We start from the raw sequence: 24,699 nt of genomic DNA, 5'->3' as shown, positions 1-24,699 counted from the left end.
CCTTGAACCCAGACCAAGACCTCCAGCCTCTGGTAAGTGCCCACAGTCAGTGGGCATCCCTGCCTGACTGCTTCTGCGCTCACCGGGCATGTATTGGTTCCTTCTCACTCCTACCATGTCTCAGTAGCTCAGCTGGGTCTCCCATTCCTTGTCAGAAGAGTGATCTTCCCCAGCTTAGAAGTCCAACTGTCTTCACTGTCCCCAGGGGTAAAAGTTCCTGTAGCTGAGACTGAGGCAGCCTCCTAACCCAGCTAACCCCAGGGCTTGCCACTTGTTGTTTAAGTAGTCTCTAACTTGGAGGTGTTTACTCTTCGTAGGAAACCTTATCCTGGGATTTTTCTTCAGATCTCCCATTGTCCTAGGAGGATCACTGTTCTGCCCCTACTCTTATTTATTTTTATTGCTCTATATTCACGCTGAGGTGCTATTTTATCTCTTTTGTGGAGGAAAATCTTAAGAGCTTCGAATTTCCTGACCTACCCCACCATCTTTCCAGAATCTTCTTCTCAACCACTCTATTCCTTAACCAATAGCAAATTGTTTTGATAATTACTGCTTTTTAGTATAGTTTGAGGTGGGTACTTCTAGGCAAACTTACTTTACTTTTTTTCCCCATTGATCCTCTCAGTATTCTTGAACTTCTGTTTTTTCCAGATGAATTTTATTATTTTCTTTCCAGCTTTATGAAATAATTCTTCAATAGTTTGATTGGTACGGCATTGCATAAGTAAATTAATTTAGGTGGTATAGTTATTTTTATCATATTGGCTTGGCCTACCCATGAGCAATTAATATTGTTTATATCTGTCTCTATTCATGTGAAAAGTATTGCTTAGCAAGTAGTCTCCCAAGTATTTTATATTGTCTGAAGTTATTTTACATATAATTTCTTTTTCTATTTCTTCCTACTGGGTTTTACTGGTAATGTATAGAAATGCTGATGATTTGTGTGGGTTTTTCTATATCTTGTACATTTGCTAAATTTGTTAATTATTTTGAATAGTTTTTTAGTTGACTATGAGTTTCTCTAGGTATGCCATCATATCATCTGCAAAAAGTGAGAATTTTTTTTTCTCATTGCCTATGAGAAATTCCTCCAATTTGCTACAGCTAGTATTTCTAGTGCAGTTTTCAACAGTAGTGGTGATAATGGACATTTCTGTTATGGCATTGATCTTGTTAGAAATACTCCCAGTTTATCCCCAATACAAATGATGCATGCTTGCTCTTGGTTTAAGAGAGATGGTACTTATCATTTTAAGAAAAGCTCCATTTATTCCTATGCTTTCTAATGTTTTTAATAGGAATGGTTATTAAATTTTGTCAAAAACTTTTTTCTGCATCTATTAATATAATCATGTTATTTTGTTGTTGTTTATGTTATGATATGGTCAATTGTGATAATAGTTTTCCTAATACTGAACCAACCATGCATTTCTGCTATAAATCCCACCTGGTCATAGGGTATGATCCTTTCATTAGGGAGATTGACCTGTAGTATTATTTCCCTATTTTTGTTCTCTCTGGCTTAAGTATAAAACCATATTTTTATCATAGAAGGAATGTGGTAGGATTCCTTTACCTATTTTTGCAGATTATATTATATTGGCATTAATCATTCTTTAAATGTTTGTTAGACTTCACTTCTAAATCCATCTGGTCCTGGGTTGTTGTTGTTTTTTTTTTCCTTAGGGAGCTCATTTATGGAATGTTCAATTTCGTTTTCCAAGGCAAATGTTATTGAAATGTTCTATTTCCTCTTCTATTAGTCTGGGTAATTTGTATTTTTGTAAATATTCATCAATGTCATTTAGATTATCATTTTTGTTTGCATGCAGTTGAGCAAAATAGCTTTGAATAATTGCTTTAACTTAATTTTCATGTGTTGTGAATTCATTCTTTTCATTTTTGAGACTGATAATTTGCCAATAGTTTAGCTATTTTAATTTTCTTTATATAAAGAATTTTATATTTTATTTTCTTTATATAAAACCAGCCCATGGTTTTATTTACTAGTTCAATGGGTTTTTGTTTCATATTATTTTATTTTACTTTCAATTGTATAAATCTCTCCTTTGATTTTCAGGATTTTTAATTTGGTGATTAATGGAGGACTTTAAATTTGTTCTTTTCCTGGTTTTTTTTAGTTGTATCCAATTTGTTGATCTGCTCTTTCTCTCTTTTGTTGATGTGTTTAGAGATATAAATTTCTCCTTACATAATGTTTTGGCTGCATCCCATGAATTTTAGTATGTTGTCTCATTATTATTATCTTTAATGAAATTATTGACTGTTTCTATAATTTGTTCTTTGACCTACTCATTATTTGCCATTAGATTATTTAGTTTCCAATTAATTTTAATCTATACTTCCACAGCCCTTTATTGAATGTAATTTTTGTTGCATTATGGTCCCCAAAAGGTACATTTGATATTTCTGTTTTTCCAAATTTGTTTGTGACATTTTATGTCCTAATTCATGGTCAGTTTTTGTAAAGAAATGCCATGTACAGGTGAGCAAAAGGTATACTCCTTTATCTTTATTCAATATTCTCCAGAGGTCTATCATAGCTAACTTTTCTAAAATTCTATTCAGCTCCTTAATTTCATTCTTGTTTATTTTATGGCTAGATTTATCCAGTTCTGAGAGGAGAAAATTGAGGTTCTTCACCCTCCCCCACCAATAATTCTTTGTCTATTTCCTCTGACTCATTTAACTTTTCCTTCATGAATTAGTATTAATAAGTATTAATATTATTTCATTATCTACAGTACCTTTTTACAAAATATATTTTTCCTGATTATCTCTTTTAATTAAGTCTGTTTTTGCTTTTACTTTGTCTGAGAACCTGATTTCTACCTCTGCTTTTTTTTTTTACTTCAGCTTAAGTATAATAGATCATGCTCCATCCCCTTATTTCAATTGTGTGCATCTTTCTGTTTCAAGTGTGTCGCTTGTAAACAATACCTTGTTGAACTCTAGTTATTAATATATTCTGCTATCTGCTTCAATTTTATGGGTGAATCCATCCCAATTACATTCGCGGTTATGATTGCTAACTGTGTATTTCTGTCTGTTCTCTTCTAGTTGTCTTTAATTTTTTTTTAGCTTGTCCTTTACTCAAAAATCTGTTTAGCTTTTGATTGTGGCCTCCCTTAATTTACCCCCTCTCTTACCACCTCCCTTCTCTTAGTTCCTTCCTCTCCCACTTCCCTGTTGAGGTAAGATGAATTTCTATACTGAAGTACATGAGTGTATATATATTATTCCCTCTTTGAACCAATTTAGATGAGAGTGAGATTCAAGCATTGCCTGATCCCCATTCCCACTTTTTCCTCCATTGTGAAAGGCCTTCCTTATATGCCTCTTTTATGTGAGATAATTTTTCCCATTCTTCCTCTCTCTTCCCCCTTCTCCTGGTGCATTCCCTTTTCTCCCTCTTCCATTCTTTTTTTGATATAATACCAATATAATTGACTCACACTCATGTCTTCTGTCTATATAGACTCCTAACTCTTAATTCTTAGGAGTTTCATATATCATCCCCCCACATAAGAATGTAAACTGTTTAACCTTATTAAGTCCCTTATGATTTCTCACTTATGTTTACTTTTCTATGCCTTTCTCAAGTCTTGTGTTTGGATGTCAAATTTTCTATTCAGCTCTGGTTTTTTTTTTAAAATCAGGAATGCCTGGAAGTCCTCTATTTCATTAAATTTCCACTTTTTCCCTTGAAGGATCATACTCAGTTTTTCTAGATAGTTTATTCTTGGTTATAATCCTAGCTCCTTTGCCTTCTGGAATGATATATTCCAAGTCCTCTACTCCTTTATAGAGGTAAATGCTAAGTGTTGTGTAATTCTGACTATGGCTCAGTGGTACTTGAATAACTTCTCTATGGCTGCTTGCTCTATTTTTTTTTCTTGACCTGGAGATCTGGAATTTATATAATATTACGTAATATTCATGGAAGTTTTCATTTTGGGATCTCTTTCAGGAGGTAATTGGTGGATTCTTTCAATTTCTATTTTAGCCTCTGGATCTAAGATATCAGAGCAGTTTTCCTTGATAATTTCTTAAAATGTGATAAGTAGGCTTTTTCTTTGATTCTGGCTTTCAGGTAGTCCAGTATTCTTAAATGATCTCTCCTGGATCTGTTTTCCAAGTGAGTTGTTTTTCCAATGAAATAATTTACATTTTCTTCTTTTTTTTAGACTTTTGACTTTGTTTGTTTCTTGATGCTTCATCAGCTTCCACTCAACCAACTCAATTTTAAGGAGTTATTTTTTTCAGTGAGGTTTTGTATCTCTTTTACAACCTGTTGATTCTCCTTTCATAATTTTCCTGCATTGCTCTCAGTTATTTTCCCCAATTATTCCTCTTCTACCCTTATTTGATTCTCAAAATCATGTTTTTTTCTCTTTTTAAAAGTCTCTTTAGTGCTTGTAGGAATTCTTGCTGGGTTTGTGTCCAATTTATATTTTTCTTGTAGATATTTTCAATGTCATTATCTTCTTTTGAGTTTTTATCTTGAGCTTCCCTGTCTCCATAGAAGCTTTTTATAGTCAGGTTCCTTTTTTTTATTGTTTGTGAGAGAAATGATTATTAATAACCAATGATTTGGGGAGATTAAGATTTCCCCCTTTTTTGTTTTATTCTCATATCAAGACCTTAGTCTCTGAAGTTTGAGCTAACCTTCCTCTTTATCCAGACCCCACCTAGGTGGGGCAGCCATTGTGTTCCACTCAGGTGGCGATAAATTCTTTGAATAGATTGCCCAAGGCTTGGGGGTACTTAAGAAGCAAACAATATCATCAAAGATGAGATCCAGCCCCTCATTGTAATATTTATGCTCTCATTAATTGTTAACCAATCAGAGTTGATTGTAACCCTCAAGAACACCCCTCTTCCGAAAGGGCATATAAGCCATGATCCATCCCATCCCTGCCATGATTGTCTTTGGTCTGAGAGAGATAACCAAGTGACTATCCTTTTGTTAAGATGCTGGCATTATTAATAAAATGACTAAATTACCCCTAAATTATGTCTCTCAAACCTTTTTAATTGCCACATTTGCTCATTTTTCCAGCTTATTTCTTGTCTTTGGATTTTATGTTAGAGTTGAATTCTACTCACCTCAGGGAGATGGTGGGGATGACTAACCTGACCTTCTGTGGCTAGGTCTAGGAGTATGTAGGTTTTTGGTGCTTCAGAGGTGATGTGCTCTGGGGACAATTCTAGTCATTATTCTCCTAGTCTATACTCTGGTCTTTCCCAAGCTAGGACTTTGGCTCCCTCCTGACTATAGACCATAGCCACTCCTTGTTGCCCTTGAACTGTGACCTTGAACTGAGTAATGGGAGAAGCAGCTGCCAAATGGCTCCCAATCCTGCTCCCAGTGCTAGCACAGAGGTCTTTCTGACCAGGAGTTTAGTCCCCTTACCACTCTTGGTGCCATGACTGCCAGGGCTACTGCCAGCCACAGAGGGTGCTGCTCCTGCCTTTGGGCCCCACAGGCTGTGCTGCTTCCTCCTTCCCTGCTCCCAGCCAGCCCCTGCCCCAAAGTTCATTGGCAGACCTTTTAATCCTCTTGAATTGTCCTAGGTTAGAAAAATGAATTACTGTGACTTTTATTTGGTTATCCTGCTCAGAATTTGATTTGAGGCATTTTTTAAAAGTTGTTAAGAGAATTGAGTCAGGAGAGGTCAGCAGAAATGTTCGATTCCCTCCACCATCTTGGCTCCACCTCCACTAAATGTTAAATGATTGAGTGATAGATTGCTAAATCATTTAGCTTATGGTTTACCAATACTCCTGAGCCTGTTTCAAAGGAGTTTTGTTTTTGTTTTTGCTTAGGCAGTCCCTATTCATTTTACCCCCACATATTTCCATGACTCTAACTGTATTCATCTGAATTTTCCCCTATGGAATTTCATCCTATTTTTGTGAAGAGTTTCTATAATTAACAAGGTCACTTTGACTTCTATTCCTGCTTCCCAAGGTCTTAGCAATTTCTCATAAATCAATGTCATCAACAAGCCTAGTGATTATTTTTTCCATTCAATCTTATGTCATTGCTAAAGAATGTAATATGTATATCAAAAAAATGAACGCTAATACATAATTTCTAAAACCATAAGTTACAGGGTAGTTGCTGATTGGCTTTGATAGAATGAGTTTTCTCATGAGGAATACCCTCCATAAATCTAGACCTAATAATAATTTCTAACTTTACTTTTACATTCAAAATAAAGCAAAATGGCATTCCATCCAATTTGCACTGTTAAAATCCTGTCTTCTTTCTCCTTTGTGGGGAACAAAGATATTATCATCATTTTACATGTAATAGTCTTCTGTACTAGTTTATTAAGTCACTAGATAGTAATAGTACTAATAATACTAATCATTGAAGTAAAAGTAGTAACGAGGATTTTTCCACTATTCCACAGTTTATTGTTAGAAAAAATAAGTAATCTGTTTTTTTTAATTATTTCTGCCTCCATCCTTGAAAAACAAAGTAATTTATCACATGTTACTCTCTGCTTTTTCTATTGGTGATCTTATCAATTCTCATGGAATCAATCTTCATCTCCATACAGATGACTCCCAGATCTAGAAATTCAGCCCTCATTTCTCTCCTAAGCTCCAATCCCACATCAACAGCTGACTCCTGGACATACTAATTTGGATATTCCAAACTCAACACATCCAAAAAGGACTCCTTATTTTTTCCATCAAACCTTGTTCTTCTTTAACTTCCATACATCTGTCAAAGGCACCAGTAGACTTCCACTTATGAGTTTCAACCTCAGAGTAGTCCTCTATGCTTCCCTCACCATCCTCCCCTCCACATCCGTTCACTTGCCAAGTCTTTCCAATTCTACCTTCACAACATCTCTCTCTTTAGAAAGATGTATTTATTTAATTTCTGGAATGAAACAAGCATTTTTATAACATAGTATAACAAAAATATGATTGCACATGAAATTACAAATCTATTATGTACAATTTGCTATTCCTTTTAACTATATAATAAAGTTATCATGTAAGTTTCTTTTTTATCTCCCTTTTTTTTCTTCCCTCTCCCCCTCCCTGCCCTAGAGATGGCTACCATTAGACATAATATGCAAATTCATTCTATACATACTCCTATTTATCAGTTATTTCTCTGAACGCAGACAATGTCTTCCTTCATATGTCATTTATTGTTAATTTCTCTCCATTAACATAAGCACCACTTTGTTTCAGGACCTCCTTATCTCTTCCCTGGACTATGGCAGTAGCCTCCCACCTGATCTCTCAGTGTACAATCTGCCTCCCTTTATCTCCTATCCACACAGTTATCAGATCACTGTTCTAAATGCTCAGTTCTGACCATGTCATTCTTCTGCTTAAGAAGCTTCAGTGGCTCCCTAATGCTATAGACAAAAAATACAAATTCTTCTGCTTGGCATTGGTAACACTTCATGATCACTGCAGCCTATTTTTCCATACTCATTTTTCTACTTCATATCATGCACTCTACCTTCCAGCTAATCCAGACTATTTGCTCTTTCCCTACCACACTATTTCCAGTTCCACCTCCATGCCTTTGCAGAATCCCCCATCCCTGGAGTGCTCTCCATCCCCATATCCACTTCCTGAAGCCCCCAGCTACCTCCACAACAGCCCAAGTGCTATATCCCATGAGAGGCTTTTACTGATTTCCCCAGGTAGTGTTTTCTGATTCTATCCCCTGAAATTATTTTCAATTTACTTGGAATATATTTTGTATTCACTTACCTGTATATCTGTTATCTGCCCCTGCTGGAACAGTGGATAGAGGACCAGGCCTGGAATAAGGAAGACCTGAGTTCAAATCCAGCCCCAGACACTCACTAGCTGTGTGACACTGGGCAAGTCATTTAACCTCTCTTGCTTCAGTTTCCTAATTTGTAAAATGAGGAAAATATTATTACCTACTTCCCCAGGTCATTGTGAGAATCAAATGAGAAAACCACTTAGCACAGTGACTGGCACATAGTAAGCAATGCATAAACGTGAGCTGTTATCATTACTGAAGACAGACCTGTTTCATTTTTCTCTTTCTAGCTCTAGAGTCCGGTGTAGCCACTGGCATAGAGCAAGCCAGATCATTGTTAAATTAAATTGAATTGAATTTCATGGCAAAATTTTCAAAGCCATAAAATTTAAAAGCTTACATTTCCACATAGAAAGACCTCTCAACTGAAGATTGAGAAAGCTTGAATAGAATGTATCTATCTATATATCTATCTCTATGCATATATATGTATACGTCTGTATATATGTATGTATGTATATATATATGAAATTTGCTTTTTATTTTTAACACAATTAAATTTGTATTTCTCTCAATTGCTTCCCTACAAAGGGCAAAGAAAGTCAGCAGAGAGGTCTTTGTGAAGAAAATGGCATTTTCTGTGCTCTGGCCTTCACACACACACACACACACACACACACACACACACACACACACACACACCACTGGTGAATTAGAATTGAGTCAGTGGCCCTTTAGAGAAAATGAACTATGGAGTCTTTCCACTAAGCTTCATTAGCTCGTTGCCATGGAGCTGACAAAGCCTACAGGCTTTTCTGAAGGAGAGTTAATGTCCCTACATTGATGGAGCCCGTTTATTAATCACAGGAAAGAACAGAGGAGAACTTTAATAACTGAGGAATGTGTATGTCTTGGCAACAGAAGCTGTTTACTCCTACCAACCTAATCCAATCACAGCATCTCTTTCATCTTAACCTTGAGTGAACCAAACTATTCCCTGAGCTCCACACTCATTTAACTATGGTGCAAGTCCTTTAAATTAATAAGAAGTTTCATTCTTAATTATTAAAAGCATAGGTTTTAATTTCTGGTTCATTACAGAACACCTCATGGGCTCACGGCTGATTCTCATGGTTCAGGACTTACATCAATTTCCTTCTTGTTTTCAGGAAGGTGGTCTCTTAGTCCCAGAGTGAACATTTTGTAATCCAACAGTCGGGCTTTGTGAAATCTATTAAATGGGGACCCAATGACAGACAAATATTTAGCCATTAAATTTCCTTTTAAAAAAATCTTCTCTATATCTTTGACATTTAGAAAATTGAGTCTCTTCTTTTCTCCTCTTTTCTTGTCAATTCACTTTGACTCTCTCCTAAGAAAAGTGTACAAAAAGTTTTATTAATCATACATGGTTTGGCTTTACTTTCTCAGTATATATGATGTGGCCCCTAATAAGAAATCCATATGTGAAAACCTGAATTTATAAAATAGATAAAACAGAGTAATAACCAAGTTAAACAAAGATATTTCACTTTATAAAAGTATTTTATACTGCAAGAGTCTCCTTTATCACACCAAAAAGTTCCTTTAAATCATAGGTCCCTGGTCGATCTCAAATATGCATTCATTTATATTCAACCTTCCAACAAAACATATATTTCTTAAAGCAAAGGACAAAAAAACCCAACAAAAACAAACAAACAAACAAAAAAGGGCAGCTAGGTGGTGCAGTGAGTAGAGCACCAGCCCTGGAGTCAGGAGGGCCTGAGCTCAAATCCAGCCTCAGACACTTGACACCCTTACTAGCTGTGTGACCTTGGGCAAGTCACTTAACCCCAATTGCTCTGCCCTCCCCCCTCCAAAAACAAACAAAGCAAAGGACAATGGTTTTAGAACTCAAAGGATGGTTAATTTTTTGCAGAATTGATTTTTCTTTTTTATTCTTTGTTATGCAGAATGGCTCTCTGGGTTGGGGGGAGGATATATTTAAAAATAATGGTGATGCAAAAACAAAATAGACCAATTTTTAAATTTAAAAAAAGTAAAAGGACACTCTTCTCCCAAATGCTCAGAACATTTTCTTTTATTGTCTATATCTACATGAAACAGCAAGCAGTAGTCACATGTTTTACTGGATTATATAATTAGAAGTTGATAACTCTAAGTTTGCACTGACCCGTTAGTAAGCATTCAGTTCTACTCGCAGTTGTCAAATTAATTAAGTTGGTGGACAAAGCAATTAAGGTAGTTCTTCTGAGACAGATGGTAACTAATTTAGGCCAATAGAGTACCTAGGTGGGGCAGCAAGGCGCACAGTGGATAGAGCGCTGGGCCTGAAGTCAAAAAGACTTATTTTCCTGAGTTCAAATCCCAACTCAGACACTTGCTAGCTGTGTGACCCTAGGCAAGTCACTTTACAGAGAGGACAAGACTGAAGCTGACCTAAGTCACTTGCCCTGTGTCACAGAGTTAACCAGATAGTATTTGAACTTAGGTCTTGGCGACTCCATGGCCAGAGCTTGATCCACTCTTCCTCCTATCAGTAAAGTATAACTATGATTTGACCTTCTACACAAAAAGAATAGTATAAATAGAAGTCAGGCTGGTTACATATGTAGTAATTATTGGTCTTCTGGAATTGATGCACATGACTTTTAGATTACTTTAAGGTAATATAGAAACTATTATTTTTAGTGAAAAAAAATTTCTTGTATTTGCCATCCAAATACATTTACTGTGATTTTTGTATGTAATCTTAATTCTAATGAACAAGCATTTCTTAAGTGCCTGTCAAACAGTATCCTAGGTGAAGATACAAAGACAAAACTCAATAGTCTCTACCCTCAAGGGATTAGATTTTCCTGGGAGGGATATCACATGTACGAAGTATAATACAAGGCAAGAGAGAATGGAGGCCAAGAAGATATCTAGGCAAAAAAAAAAATAGAAGTATTTGGAAAAGTTGAAAACATTTCACAAGAATTGGTTTCATTCTCCCCTCCCCCATTGCAATGGCTATTAATATTATTAAGCATTTAATGTGGAGAGAGAGAGATGTTCTGACTGCTAATGGCTGCTAATGGCCGCCCTCATGATTATTGGAACTGAACAGACTGACTTAGCTGCACTGTGAGTTTGTTTTGGGGAAGACCCCAGCAGGGAGTCAGAGAGGTTTTGGGATGGTGAGGCTCCATGTTGTGATATTGTGTATTGAATGTTTTACTACTGTGATAGACTGGATAAATGGCTTGTGGGATATGGTTCTCTGGTATCTGAATAAATGGTTCATTCCTTCTAAAAAAAAAACATTCAATGTGATTATCCTATAATTCAAAACAATTTCCTATCTATTTTGAGGGACTCATTAACTATTTCCAGCCCCTGGATGAATAGGTAATGAATTGTTACTTCAGTGTACATATTGTAATGCATTGTTGCTGCAGTGTACATAATTCTAACAGTATCCATATCATTTCTTAGGAGTGTGTAAGAGAGAGGGGTATTTGCCATTTGGTACTTTTTGTCATTTTTTCAATTGTGGTCTGATTCTTCATGACCCTATTTGGGGTTTTCTTGGCAAAGATACTGGAGTGCTTTGCCATTTCCTTCTCCAGCTCATTTTACAGATGAGAAAACTGAGGCAAGCAGGGTCATGTAACTTGCCCAGGGTCACACAGCTAGGAAGTATCTGAGGCCAGATTTGAACTTAGGAAGATGAGTCTTCCTGATTCCAGACTCAGAACTCTAACCACTGCGCCACCTAGCTGCCCAGTTCAGTGTACCTCTCTGATATCTCATTTCCTTCCCATTTTTTTTGTTTCTACTACAACCAGGTTTTCTGTCAGGTGCTCATCACTTCTCACCTGTTACAATAGCCTGCTGACTAATCTTTCTAATCATTTCTCCAACCTATCCTTCACAGCACTGCCAATGCAATGTTCCTAATACAGCAGTTTAATCATCTCTCTCCTCTTCTCTTAAAACCTTTAATGACTGCCTTTTGCCTAACACTGGTATTCAAGGCTATCTCCAGTCTCTCTCCAGCCTTCCTTTCCAGCTCTATCCCACATTATTCTTCTATGTTTATTCTACCTTACTTGCTGTATTTGTTTATCCTGCTCATGTCTCCACATCTTTATTATTGCCGTCTCCCATGCCTATGATGGATTTCCCCACTTAAATTTTCTTAGAGCACTTTACAGTTCTCTGTTGCTCAAAGAATAATAGCAGGCATTTATACAGACATTTAAGTTTTGAAAAGCACTCATCACATTCGACTATCGTTTTTCTTCATGTTTTTGTGTCTGTTGTATTAAAATACCTAGAAGGTCTCTGGTCCTGTAGGATAGATCATCATTGGAAGATTTATGGAAAGATTTGGGTAAAATTAACAAAGGAGGAAAAAAACCATGGATAGACTGGAGTCTACATGGATGAAGGGAATATTTACATTTGTAAAATCATGGATCTATTGTAAATATTAAATTATAAATCCTTAAAGACAGGGACTAATTTCATTTTTGTTTCATCAGTACAATATACATAGTAAGTACCAAATAAATTCTTGTTGAATTTAATTGAAAAACAAACCAAGACACAGGATGTCTAAGAGAACTTACATTAAATGTGTGGAAGGCATGACATTACTTCATCTAGTGCTGAGGGGTGATCTTGAGATTGATTTGATTCAGCTATAGCCAAAATGTTCCATGTGTACAGAATACCAGATGTCAGGGAAATTTTAAAAATTCAGCCTAGTATCCAGGCTTTTTTATCTACTGGATAGTAAATGTTTGGATGTTTAGAATCACCCTAATGTGAGGTGATTGATATTTAAATTTCTATCCAAATATTTGTTATTATATAGATATAGTCTTGACCTTGTGAAATATTCCCTGGAGATGAAAAAGGGAGAGAGAGAGAGAGAGAGAGAGAGAGAGAGAGAGAGAGAGAGAGAGAAAGAGAGAGAGAGGGTTACCTTGTTATTATGAAGTGAGGTAGCATGTTATAGGGGTTAGAGAGCTTTGAAGCCAAGAGGACCTGGGTTCAAGTCCTATACTGGGTTCAAGACATATACTGTCTGTGTGACTCTGGGAAAGGACTTAACCTGTCCATACTCCATGTAATACTCTCATACTCTAAACTACAAAGAAGGTGCCAGCCCACCTGCATGGATAAAGGAAGTATTCTAACCTGGGAGTTCCTTATACCAATGAAATCATAGGTCTAGTTTCTATCCCTGATTTATAATGTGTGCTATTAATTTGCTATATTTCACCTAAAAATCGTCTTTTAAATATGAGAAATTAGATTAGTTGCCTAATGTTCTCTTCCTTTGAAGGACTCATAGCTCCTAGAGGCCATCTTGATCCCAAGAAAGGTTTAAGTCTCCAAGCCAAAGTTGTGGGACTGGGCCTCCCCACTTCTATATTCCCTCCTTAGACTCCTTCCCTCTTGTGACTTCTCCCCTTCAAGTTTCCAGATTCTAATCCAATCTAATCTATATAGAAATTGGTGTAGGGGCAGAAATTGAGGTGAGAGTTCAGGAACTTTGGGTATTTTTATTTGCCCCATTTCTAAGCACAAAATGTACTTGGCTCTTGAAAAAATAACTTTTGGCCCATACCCTTAGCAAAGACAAGAGTCTTTGATCTAGAGCCATGAGTCAATGAATTTAGGGGTAGATGATGTCAGCGTGACATAAAAAAGGATTACCGAAGTATCAACAACCAGCATCTTCAATCGAGTCAAGGGAATTGTAGTCTGGGACACCCTAGAGTGCTGGAGTGCCTGGGAAGGGCAGAGGGGGCAGGATTTAAATATGCTTCCATAAGGAGGGAGTATTTTGGAAGGCTCAGCCTTGAGAATCTGTTACGTAAGTTGTTTTGCATAACAACCAAAAGTCTACACAGAAGGCTGGGGAGGCTCAGAAAGTGGTGACATCTGGACAGAATAGTGGGTTCCAAATGCAGCAATGGGGGTTTCCAAAGAGATGAAAAGACCATCTCCAGCTAGTTTGAACCCTCAGATAGCCCTTCTAATGGCTGAATTTGCCAAGGAAAACCCATCATAAACATGTTGTCTGGCTGAAAGACCTAATGTCAAAGAATTAAGAAAATCTGAGTAGAGTTTATAATGTCTTAATTAGATGGAATAGGATGAGCACATACAGAGAAACAATTAAATCTAGAATGTGACTTTCCACAAGTATTTCCTGGGTAAACCAGAAATCTATCCCATTGCAAAATGGAGATGGTTCCAAATTTATCATACAAGTTACATTTGATATTTGTTCGGGTCCTATGAGGCATATGGTTAAGTTGGACTTTGCTAACTTAAGATTAGTAATGGTAATTGGTAATTAGTAATGATCAATCACCCTTTGTCTTGGAACCCCTAGCTTCTGTTAAGATTGAATTCAAGAGGTATTACCTGATTCTCCCAGCTACTAATCCCCTACTCTCTGAAAAATCATTTTATATTTATTTTAATATGTCTTGATTTACTTGTGATTAAGTTGTATCCTCCTAGGACAGCGGTTGTTAACCCAGGGATTTTGAACCTTTTTAAAAAAAAATCTTGATATAATTGGCTTCCTTTATAATCCCATGTCTTTTATTATATTCATTTAAAAATACTCTGAGATTTCCATAGGCTTCACCATATTGCCAAAGGGTCCATGATACAAAAAATAAATAAATGAATAAATAAATGAATGAGTGGGTAGGTAAATGAATGAACAAATGAAATTAGAACCCCCTGTCCTAGGAAAATGCAAGCTCCTTCTGGACAGCGGTTATTTGTCCTTGTATCCCAGGCACCTAGCTCAGTACATGACACATGATAAGTTTTTCCTAAATATCTTTTGAATGATTGCTGATTGTTTGATTTGGTTTGGAACAGAGCTTCTCTGGTGATACCTCCTTGCCAAAGGTCCCGCTACGCCACCTACTTTGATGTGGCGGTACTGCGCTGCCTGCTCCAGCCCCATTGGTCAGAGGAAGGCACTCAGTGGTCCCTGATGTATTACCTGCAGAGATTAAGGCACATGTTAGAAGAGAAGCCGGAAAAGTCCCCAGAGCCAGAGATTCTGCACCTGCCGAGACCCCGCAGCAGTTCCATGGTGGCAGCAACTCCCTCGCTCGTGAACACTCACAAGACCCAAGTAAGAAAAATTCTTTCTCCTTCATTACACTTTGGAGCACTGGCTTTACAAATTACAACTATTTGTTTTCTTCTGGTTTTCTGCAAATGACTATTGTTTGTTTGAGGGTGTATTACTATTGGAGGATTGCCCTGAAACTTTTATTCTTCCTCTGGCTTTTGCCCTAGACTTTTGGCCTTTTTACCATATACGCATACATACATACGTACATACATACATACATACATATATATGTATATATGTATGTATGTGTGAACACATAACTATTAAATTCACTAACATACATTTAAGGCTCTATTGATCCAGAATGGAATGCTCTTCTAAAGAAAATAATATGGTTAACTGAGTTAACTATATATATCACAATTAAATAGGCAACTTTCAAAGCATTTGAAAACAATAAAAATAATGATAATGATCATATTTATGAGCCTGTTAATATTTACAAGCCAGTTTCCTCACAACAGTTCCATGAGGTATCAGCAAAACTTAATGATGCCATTTTAAGAATGAGAAAATGTACACTAAGAAAGTTTAAAGTGACTTGCCCAGGGTCACATAAATAATGAATCTTATACTTGCACTGAACGACAGCAACTTGAGTTTTTGTAGTGCTTCTTGGTCATCACTAAGAAACATTAACGATCATTATATGGGTCTGTAGACATAGATAATCTGAGAAACTTTGTTGAATGTCTACCCTTACCCAATGACAGATCCTAAAATTTGTTAAAATGAATCCACTAGATTATTTACTTATCTTTTACTATAAAATTACAAAGTACAGAGAAGTCTGACGTAGTGTGAGGGGGCTCATGGGAATATAGTTTTAGAGCTGGAAGGAACCTTAGAAAACATCTAATCCTTCCTTCTCATTGTACAGATGAAAATCTATCTGAACTTCCTAATATTTCAAATTACAGATAATTGAAAGTAGCATATTGAAAAAATACTAGCAGTGGATATAAGTTACAGAGTTCCGAAGGCAAAGCTTGAAAGAGTAATTACATAGAAGAGCAGTCTGAATTAGCCAAAATACGTACTTTCACCTGCTGGAAAATAATTTTAGCCAAAGTAGGTAGCTACTTGGATGAATCATTGTGGTGAAAAGTCTTCATTGCACCTAAATGTCTTAGTCTTCCATTTTAATACAACCAGGAAATGAGACTTCCAGGCTTCTAGAATATATAGCATTACAGTCTGATTGGCCCCCGGAAACCAGGACACAAAGTTAACAATGCATGAAATAAGGTCTCCTTACAGTGACAAAATGCAATAGTTATGAAATGTCAAAGTTTAAAGTTCAGTACTTAACAGGCCATTTGAAAGCAAATAACCCAATAACTAACCACAAATAAGACCTCAAGAAGAACTGTATCATCTTAATATTGCTTACAGGAGGTATCCATTAGTTTGATTTTGCTACATCTGCCTTTATTGTTTTTCAAGGATCTCACTATGAAATGTAATGAGGAGGAAAAATCTCTGAGTGCAGAGGCCTTTTCCAAAATGTCCTTGACCAACTTGCGCAGATCTGCTGTTCCAGATCTCTCTTCAGACTTGGGCATGAACATTTTTAAGAAGGTGAGTAAAGCTACCAAAGATATCTAATGTATTGGTGATGAAAAAAAAATTTTTAAATAAAATAAAACCTTATGGGTACCTGATGGGAGGCAATATTGTCCAGTGGAAAGAGTACAGATGTCCCTATAGAGAATGATAATTCTAATTTTGTTGAGTACCATTATTTGTATGAGAAGACGGCAAGCCAATTACATAGGTTTAGCCTGCATTTGGTTGAGTCTTTTTCTACCAATGGAGCTAATAGTGTGTTTTCATGGTAGCCATTTCTTGTATCTCATCCAATTCCCCTTGTGACTGTCACATATTTTCAAATTGACTGCTTTAGTATAGAACAAAGATGACTGGCCTTCACGGTACTAAACCCGTTACCTTAGCTTTATTGCTATTGTGTTCTACTCAACTGGGTTAACAGACCACAAGTATAAATGAATGGAAAAAATCTACCTGTGCCTATCCTTGTTCATTATTTTTAGGCAGTAGGCAGCATTCCAGGAAAAGGACAGACAATGAGTCACTGGTGTCCAAAATAGAGCAAGGGAAGACACATGCTAGTCAATTCTTCAATGAAAAATATATGTCTTCTTCCCTTGCACTATTTTGGATAGCATCAATGGTTTGTTCTGGGTCTGTCCCTTTCCTGGAATACCACCTGTCTATCTCTGTCTGTGTGTATTTTGTAGTTTAAAAGCCGCAAAGAAGACCGAGAACGAGAACGCAAAGGTTCCATCCCGTTTCACCACACGGGCAAGAGAAGACAGCGTCGAATGGGGGTACCTTTCCTGCTCCATGAAGATCACCTGGATGTGTCCCCCACACGCAGCACCTTCTCATTTGGGAGCTTCTCTGGGCTTGGAGAAGATAGACGTGGCATTGAGAAAGGAGGCTGGCAAACCACCATATTAGGTGACTGCAAGGCTTAAGTGTTTTTTTCTTGATGTTCCAACCTATAACTGCAAGAATGTAGAGATTCAAGGTCTTTGTTGAGAAGCTAGGCTAAAGATCTTGAACTGAAGTACAAGTCCCAAGTATAAAATAATGCCACATTTTCATAACCAAAACAGAGCACAGGCAATTGTCTGGGATTTTTCTTTGAGAAATCTAGATAACTGAAAATTGTCAAGTCACTTGGTTCTGGAGACCTAGTATTAAAGTGTTCCAAAAGCCCAAGAGGCATTGTGTATCTAAAGTTAGGCCAATAACACTGATATATAGAAATACCTTTTTAAAAAAATATAATAATGGAAACAATAAAGGAATGGAAGGATAGAGAGGTTACTTGAGGCTTCAGAATTAGGAAAACTTGGGTTCATGCCCAGCTCCTAACATGATATATTGACTATGTACCCTTGGGCAAATAACATGCCTCTTTTGTACCATGGGGAAACTCTCAGAAACTATAAATTGAAGATTTACTGATCTACATAGGCTGAGGGAGTTTCCTCACCAGGAATTCCCCCACCTGTGAAATCGCTAGTCCAAATTTAAAAAAAAAAGTAGTAACCTCAGTTGAAATTAAGGACTAAGGCTTATTGTAGAACAGGTAGTTGCTGAAATCTACATTAGACTGGATTTGCCCTGTCCTCAGGTAGCTTCGTATAGAAGACTGAATCCTAAATGTTAAAGACAGTAAGATTCTCTATGGTTCAGTGAAGCTCCATCCCCCTTCTCACTACTCCTACCTCCTCCCACATCTCCTTTCAGAGATAAAGCATAATGAAGAAGTTAAACAGAATCTTCTACAATTTTTAAAACCCTATTTTTGTTCATTTACCTTAGGCAAGTTCACCAGACGGGGAAGCTCTGATGCAGCCACTGAAATGGAAAGTCTGAGTGCCAGGCACTCCCACTCCCATCACACACTGGTCAGTGATTTACCAGATCACTCAAACAGCCATGGAGAAAATACCGTCAAAGAAGGTATGTCCTATACAGAAAAGGAGAGCTAAAGAAAGTAGGAATTGAGGGGAGTTTGGGGTTCCTTTTCTATTTCTTTATTGTTCATATGTAAACACCTTCGGTGAAAATGCCTTCTTCTGTTCTATGTTTAGGTATATCTCATAAGCATTCATCCTAAAGGGATTCTTACCCTGAATCTCCCTAGCAGTAGCTCCTTAATAGCACCTGGCAAAACTAGAGGCACATGGAGCCAGTGAGAATAGAACTAAGACACAGAGACTAATATTTCCACCTGGAGCAAAAACTCCTGGGGAGAGGTAGAGTAAGAGGTGGTAGATAGTCAGAGCAAATGTATGGTCATACTGTGACAGGGAGCAGATAAGAGCACCATGGGGATAGTACCCTGGGGAGGGATATCCCAGGAAGCAATTGGGTGAAGAACCCCTGGGTAATAATTGGGGTGGCAACAGGGAGGAAGCATGATACCTAGAGGTTGGCACATTGGGGCAAATGCCCTATTTGACCCATGCACTTTTCAACTTTGTTCTCTAGGACACTAAAATGGAAATACAAGGGTTTTTACCTTAAAGTGAAAGCACACAAAGCAGGGCTGGCTGCTAAGGAGAATGCAGAGTGTATATCATGGCACACTCCCATGCTACAGGCACCTCTGACCTCTTTTACCCTTTTCTTATTTGCTAAGTGATTCAATAGTGGCTTAATACCTTCCATCAAGACATTTGTTTCCAATCACTCTCAACTTTTAAAAAGTCCTTCAACTTTAAAAAGTCTTTCTTTAGTGTTAACTGAGTCATGTTGGTAATAACTGTGATTTAGAAGGACAAAATGGATGTGATCAGAATGAAATATTTTAGCTCAAACAGATAAAATTTGGATACATGTATTCAGCTAGTGATCTAGCAGTGGATAAAACTGATCAGTTGTGATAAGGGAAACCAATTAATATGAGAGAATCCCAAAGTGTCAGAGTTGGAAGAGACCTCACAAGTCATCTGGAGTAGATATAAATGTTCCTAAGTGAAAAAGAAGCCCCTCTAGAAATCCCTACCAAGTGTCCATCTGGCTTTTACCTGAAGCCCTTCAGGAAGGTGGTGCCCACTTCCTCCTGAAACATTTTGTTCCACTTGGGCACAGTTACTAAATTTGGTTATTTTTCCCCCTTACCTTGAGCCTCTTTACGACTCACACATTGCACCTAATTCATGACCTCTAGGGTCAAGTAGAACAAATCTACTTCCTACATTATGGTCCTTTAAATACTCAGACAACCATCATATACCATCTAAGTATTCTTAGGGGGAGAGGGGTAATAGTAAAATGACTTATAATTATGATTCAATCTTGATTTATTATTTAATTTGAAATTTATGCCAATTTTATGTTATAATTTTATAATATTTCTTCAATATATTCATATTATATTTATAATATATAATTTAATAAATCAACATTAATACCTCCTCTGTACTAGACACTGTCCTAGGTAATGTGAAAAATGCAAATCAATACACAAGCATTTATCAAGTGCCAGACACTTTACTAGGTATTAGAGATGCAAAATCAAAAGTGAGACAATCCCTATCCACAAGGAACTTATACTCTATTAAGAAATAATAAATATAAAGAAAAACAATGCACAGTCTCTGCCTTGATAGAGTCTAAGAATGAACATGTCATCTGTACAAATAAATATAATATAAGGTAGGATGTAAAAGTGTAATGAAAACCTCAAACTGTATTCTCTGGGAGTTCAAAGCAGGAAACTTCAATGGGGAATCACAGAAATAGGATTTAGGACTGGAAGAGAGGGGTTCCATGCAGGAAATAGCCTTCAATCTGGGCTCTCAAAGGCAGGTAGGAATTAGATGCAAAAGGAGGTGTGCATGATTGAGAGAAAGATGATGGCATGTAAACAAAGATCCCAAAATGAAAAAAGGTGGGATGTGCTCCAGTACTGTTGAGTAGTCTATCATAAAGTATGAAAGTAGAGAGAGATAAGCCTAGAAAGTTAGGCTGAGTCTAATGTGGTAACAAATTTTGTACGCTCCCTGGCAATGCTCAGCAACATAAAAGCAGGAGTGAAGATAATGGGTAGAGTTGGGGACTCTCAAGGTGGTTAGGGTAGAAAGAGAAGAAATCCAGAGTGTTAGAGATATGTGGATTATTTCAATATAATTGGTTCCTTGAGTATTCTTGTATATTTTATTTTATGGATTCAAAAACATTATTATCAGAAGACCACAGATTTCACCAGACTGCTAAAGGGATCCATGACACAAAAAAATTAGGGACCTCTGCTTTGTGTATTGGCATATTTCATAATTGGTGATATCTTTGTGACTTCTGTGGTAGTTTAGGCCAGTTTCAATATTGCAGCAAGAAATCAGGAATCTGTGAAGCTAGAACTATGATCACCATCATATTTAATAACTCTGGGTAAGAAATAATGTTGTGGTCTCAGAAAGGATGCTAAGACATTGTTCTCCTTTTCCCAGTACGATCCCAGATCTCCACCATCACAGTGGCAACCTTCAACACTACCCTGGCATCATTCAACGTGGGCTATGCAGACTTTTTCAGTGAGCACATGAGGAAGTTATGCAACCAAGTGCCTATCCCAGAGATGCCCCATGAACCTCTGGCATGTGCCAATCTACCCCGAAGCCTAACTGACTCCTGCATCAATTACAGCTATTTAGAGGATACTGAACATATTGATGGGACCAACAATTTTGTCCACAAGAATGGCATGCTGGATCTTTCGGTAAGGAGCAAAAGACAAAGGTTTCTCATGTTATAAAATGACAAATGAGTATTTCATTATGCTACAATGGTTCATTATGTTATAAAGTGAGCAAATAAGAATGATTCTTGTTGTCATTGTTATGTTAGCTACCAGAAATAAAGGGAGAAGTATTAATTTCAAGGAAAATCAAACTTTAAAAGAATAAATCTGCATATGTAATTCTTTTTACAAAACTATCTCCTAGCATGTAGAGTATTTATACTACAGAAAACTTTAAGTATATGTGATTTCATCAGTGTACAGAGAGGACTGGCCTTCAAGGAAGAAAGACTTGGATTCAAGTCCCTCCTTTGACACATACTAAGACACGTGGTAGCTATGTGACTAGTCATGTCACCTGGCAAGTGCATGGTGTCTGGTACATAGTAAGCACTTAATAAATGCTTACTGACTGACCAACAGATCTAACATCTCAGAGTCCCAGACAACTCTCTAAGACTTGAATTTATATAAGGATTGTCAATCTGTACTAGTGGAGGGAGTTTCTGTATTAGGAAGTCCACACACAATCTAGAACTATAGTTAGAGATAGATAGAATTTTACATATAGTTATATATAGATATATTCATGTGTTTGTGTGTATAGGGTGTTCCAAATTCTTACTATAGTTTTAAGCTATTGAAACTCAAAACTGCACTAAGATTTTTAGGACACTAGATGGATAGATAGAAATTGATTGTATATGTATTTCATATATATATATATGTGTGTGTGTATGTATATAATATGTATGTATGTGTGTGTATGTATATAATATGTATGTGTATATAGGTGTATACATGCATATGTGTGTATGTATATGTATGTATGTGTACATATACACACACTTCCATATTATGTATAATAGTTTATAGAGAGCTGGCCTCCAAAACTGGAAGATCTGGGTTCAAATCCTTCCATGTGACTACAAGCTAGATATTTAACCTCTCAGTGGACTAGACAACTGTCTCTGACTATAAACTGCAGAGAAACTGATCTGTATTAGTGAAAGGAGTTTTCTGACCTGTTCTCTCTGCCAACAAAGTCACAGATATAGTCTCCCCCACCCCCAAAAGAGACATAGAGATGTAAATTATATATGTATATTATACATGTGTTTTGTCTATATAGCTGTGCCTGTATCTATGTCTATCTATATTTATGTCTATCCATATCAATCTATAACTATCAATATCTATATCCATATCTCTCTATATGTATTTTTGTTGTTCAGTCATGCAGTTGTGTCTGACCCTTCATGATCTCATGTTGGTGGGGGTTTTTTGGTAAAGAGAGTGGAGTGGCTTGCCATTTCCTTCTCCAGTGGATTAAGACAAAGAGAGGTTAAATGACTTGCCCAAGGTCACATAGCTAGTAAGTTTCTGAGGCTGGATTTGAACTCAGGTCCTCTTGAGTCCAGGCCCAGTACTCTAATCACTGAGCCACGTAGGTGGCATACTTGGTAGTTATAGGCATAGGTGGAGATATGAGCATGCATACATATATGTATTATGTATGTATGTATATATGCATGTGCATATATGTATGTGTATATATATATGTACACATACACATATTTCCACCTATAAGTACATATATATTTATCTCTATCTATTCTGACTTTGATGACTAAATGCAGAGAAAGACTTAAGAACTAGTTTCTACTTAGATAGAGAACTTGGTAAGTCTACTGATACTCTGTCCCAGAATGCCCATAAGAAAAAGAAAAATAAAAATATCCTTTGTACCTTCCAGACATTTTGGTAAAGCTTAGCAGAATAGTATCGATAATACATTTGGTGTTCTTTAGAAGTGATGTTTTGTTGACTAATGAAATGCTTTTAAAACACAACACCATAAAAAGACCCCAGGAGTGGCACTATTCAATATCAACCCTGTCCAACACTGCTTGGACAATGGTACAAATTCATAAACCATGAAGAAGTCTTAACTCAGAACTGTGTTAAGGGAAATTAACAAAATTCGTCCACCTCAGACTGTGAGCTCCTTGAGAGTAGGGACTGTTTTTTTCTTTTAATGTTATTTGTATCCTCAGTCCTTAGCACAATGCTCGGAACATAGTAGGAACTTAATAAAGGCCGATTGACTATTTTACCAAATTGGAATAATTTGGGTGATTCAGTAATTTTGTAAGGGGTTTGCTTGTTTTCTTCTCAGGTGATTCTGAAGGCTGTTTATCTCGTCCTAAACCATGACATCAGCTCTCGCATCTGTGATGTGGCACTGAACATTGTCGAGTGCTTGCTCCAGCTTGGTGTGGTCCCCTGTGTAGAAAAGAACAGAAAGAAAAGTGAGAACAAGGAAAATGAGACTTCAGAAAAGAGGCCTAGTGAAGGAACCTTTCAGCTCAAAGGACCTTCTGGAAGCACAACCTGTGGATTTGGGGGTCCCTTGGTTAGTGGAACTGGAGATGGAGGTGGAGAAGAAGGTGGAGGTGGTGATGGAGGAGTTGCTGGAGGTGATGGAGGAGGAGGAGGAGGAGGAAGTGGAGGTGGAGGAGGAGGAGGAGGAGGAGGAGGTGGTGGAGGAGGAGGAGGAGGTGGCCCTTATGAAAAAAATGATAAGAACCAAGAGAAGGTATGGTTGAATTCCCTTACAAGTTGTATTCAGATATAATCTCTCATTTATGTTCACTGCTTGTTGGCAAAAAGTCTATTGAATTAGACCAATAACTACTGACTATTGGGGGGGCTTGGTAATTGGGTCTGGACATGTTATTTCATCAATTGAATTCAATAATCATTTGTTAAGTGCCTTCTATATGCCAGGCACCATGCTAAGAGCTAGAGATACAAAGTCAAAAAATGAAAACAGTCCCTATCCTTCAAGGAACATTCTACTAAAGATATTCCAGATGTGGAAACTCCCTCTACTGATGTATTTTGGGAACTCTTCTGTAATTTATAGTCCTTCAGAATTGCCTGGGACATGAAGTTTAAGGGCCTGCTCTCACCCTGGCCACTAGCTAATAAATACATGGTCTATGGAGAAAACAAGCCTTTGGTTTCCCAAAGATACCTCAGTAAATTATTTAGATGAAATTCTGAATTCTAAATTTTAAAAGTATTGCCAACCAGACAGTGTCAGTAACAGAATGCCTTTCTATTACTTTGCATGAGAATGTTGTCATAAATCACATGCTCTTATTTTTCTGGACAGCTAAATCCCTGTGAGTTATTATTTTTCCTTCAGCGTATTCTGGACTGTGGTTATTTCAAACAAACCCAAAACTGCATCAATTTGCCCTTTCTTACTGCTTGTTTTTTCCAATTCATGGCACATTTTAGGAGCCATTGACAACCATTGTCTTAAGAAATTCTCTCTGGGCAAAGGGGAAGAGCATTCATCTACTCTTCTCTGTCCTTGGTTGCTGCTCCATTCTGTTATCAAACTCAGTGTGTTCCTCTAGCCTTAGGGATAAAAGC

At 37.1% G+C, this 24,699-nt stretch overlaps 1 protein-coding gene across 1 annotated transcript in view; it reads left to right on the top strand.

Annotated features, from left to right (window-relative positions):
* Positions 1-24,699, top strand: part of UNC80 (unc-80 homolog, NALCN channel complex subunit) — a 227,958-nt gene that overhangs the window by 30,227 nt on the left and 173,032 nt on the right. Inside the window, exons 8-13 of the mRNA XM_036755726.1 lie at positions 14,705-14,966; positions 16,416-16,550; positions 17,231-17,453; positions 18,327-18,467; positions 20,963-21,231; positions 23,432-23,851. Coding sequence (XP_036611621.1) covers positions 14,705-14,966; positions 16,416-16,550; positions 17,231-17,453; positions 18,327-18,467; positions 20,963-21,231; positions 23,432-23,851 — 1,450 coding nt within the window. The remainder of the gene's footprint in view (positions 1-14,704; positions 14,967-16,415; positions 16,551-17,230; positions 17,454-18,326; positions 18,468-20,962; positions 21,232-23,431; positions 23,852-24,699) is intronic.

The sequence above is a fragment of the Trichosurus vulpecula genome, chromosome 4 (assembly GCF_011100635.1).
Source record: "Trichosurus vulpecula isolate mTriVul1 chromosome 4, mTriVul1.pri, whole genome shotgun sequence".
Lineage (NCBI taxonomy): Eukaryota > Metazoa > Chordata > Mammalia > Diprotodontia > Phalangeridae > Trichosurus > Trichosurus vulpecula.
Note: the sequence above shows the minus strand (reverse complement) of the source record. Positions and strands in the feature narration are given on the sequence as shown.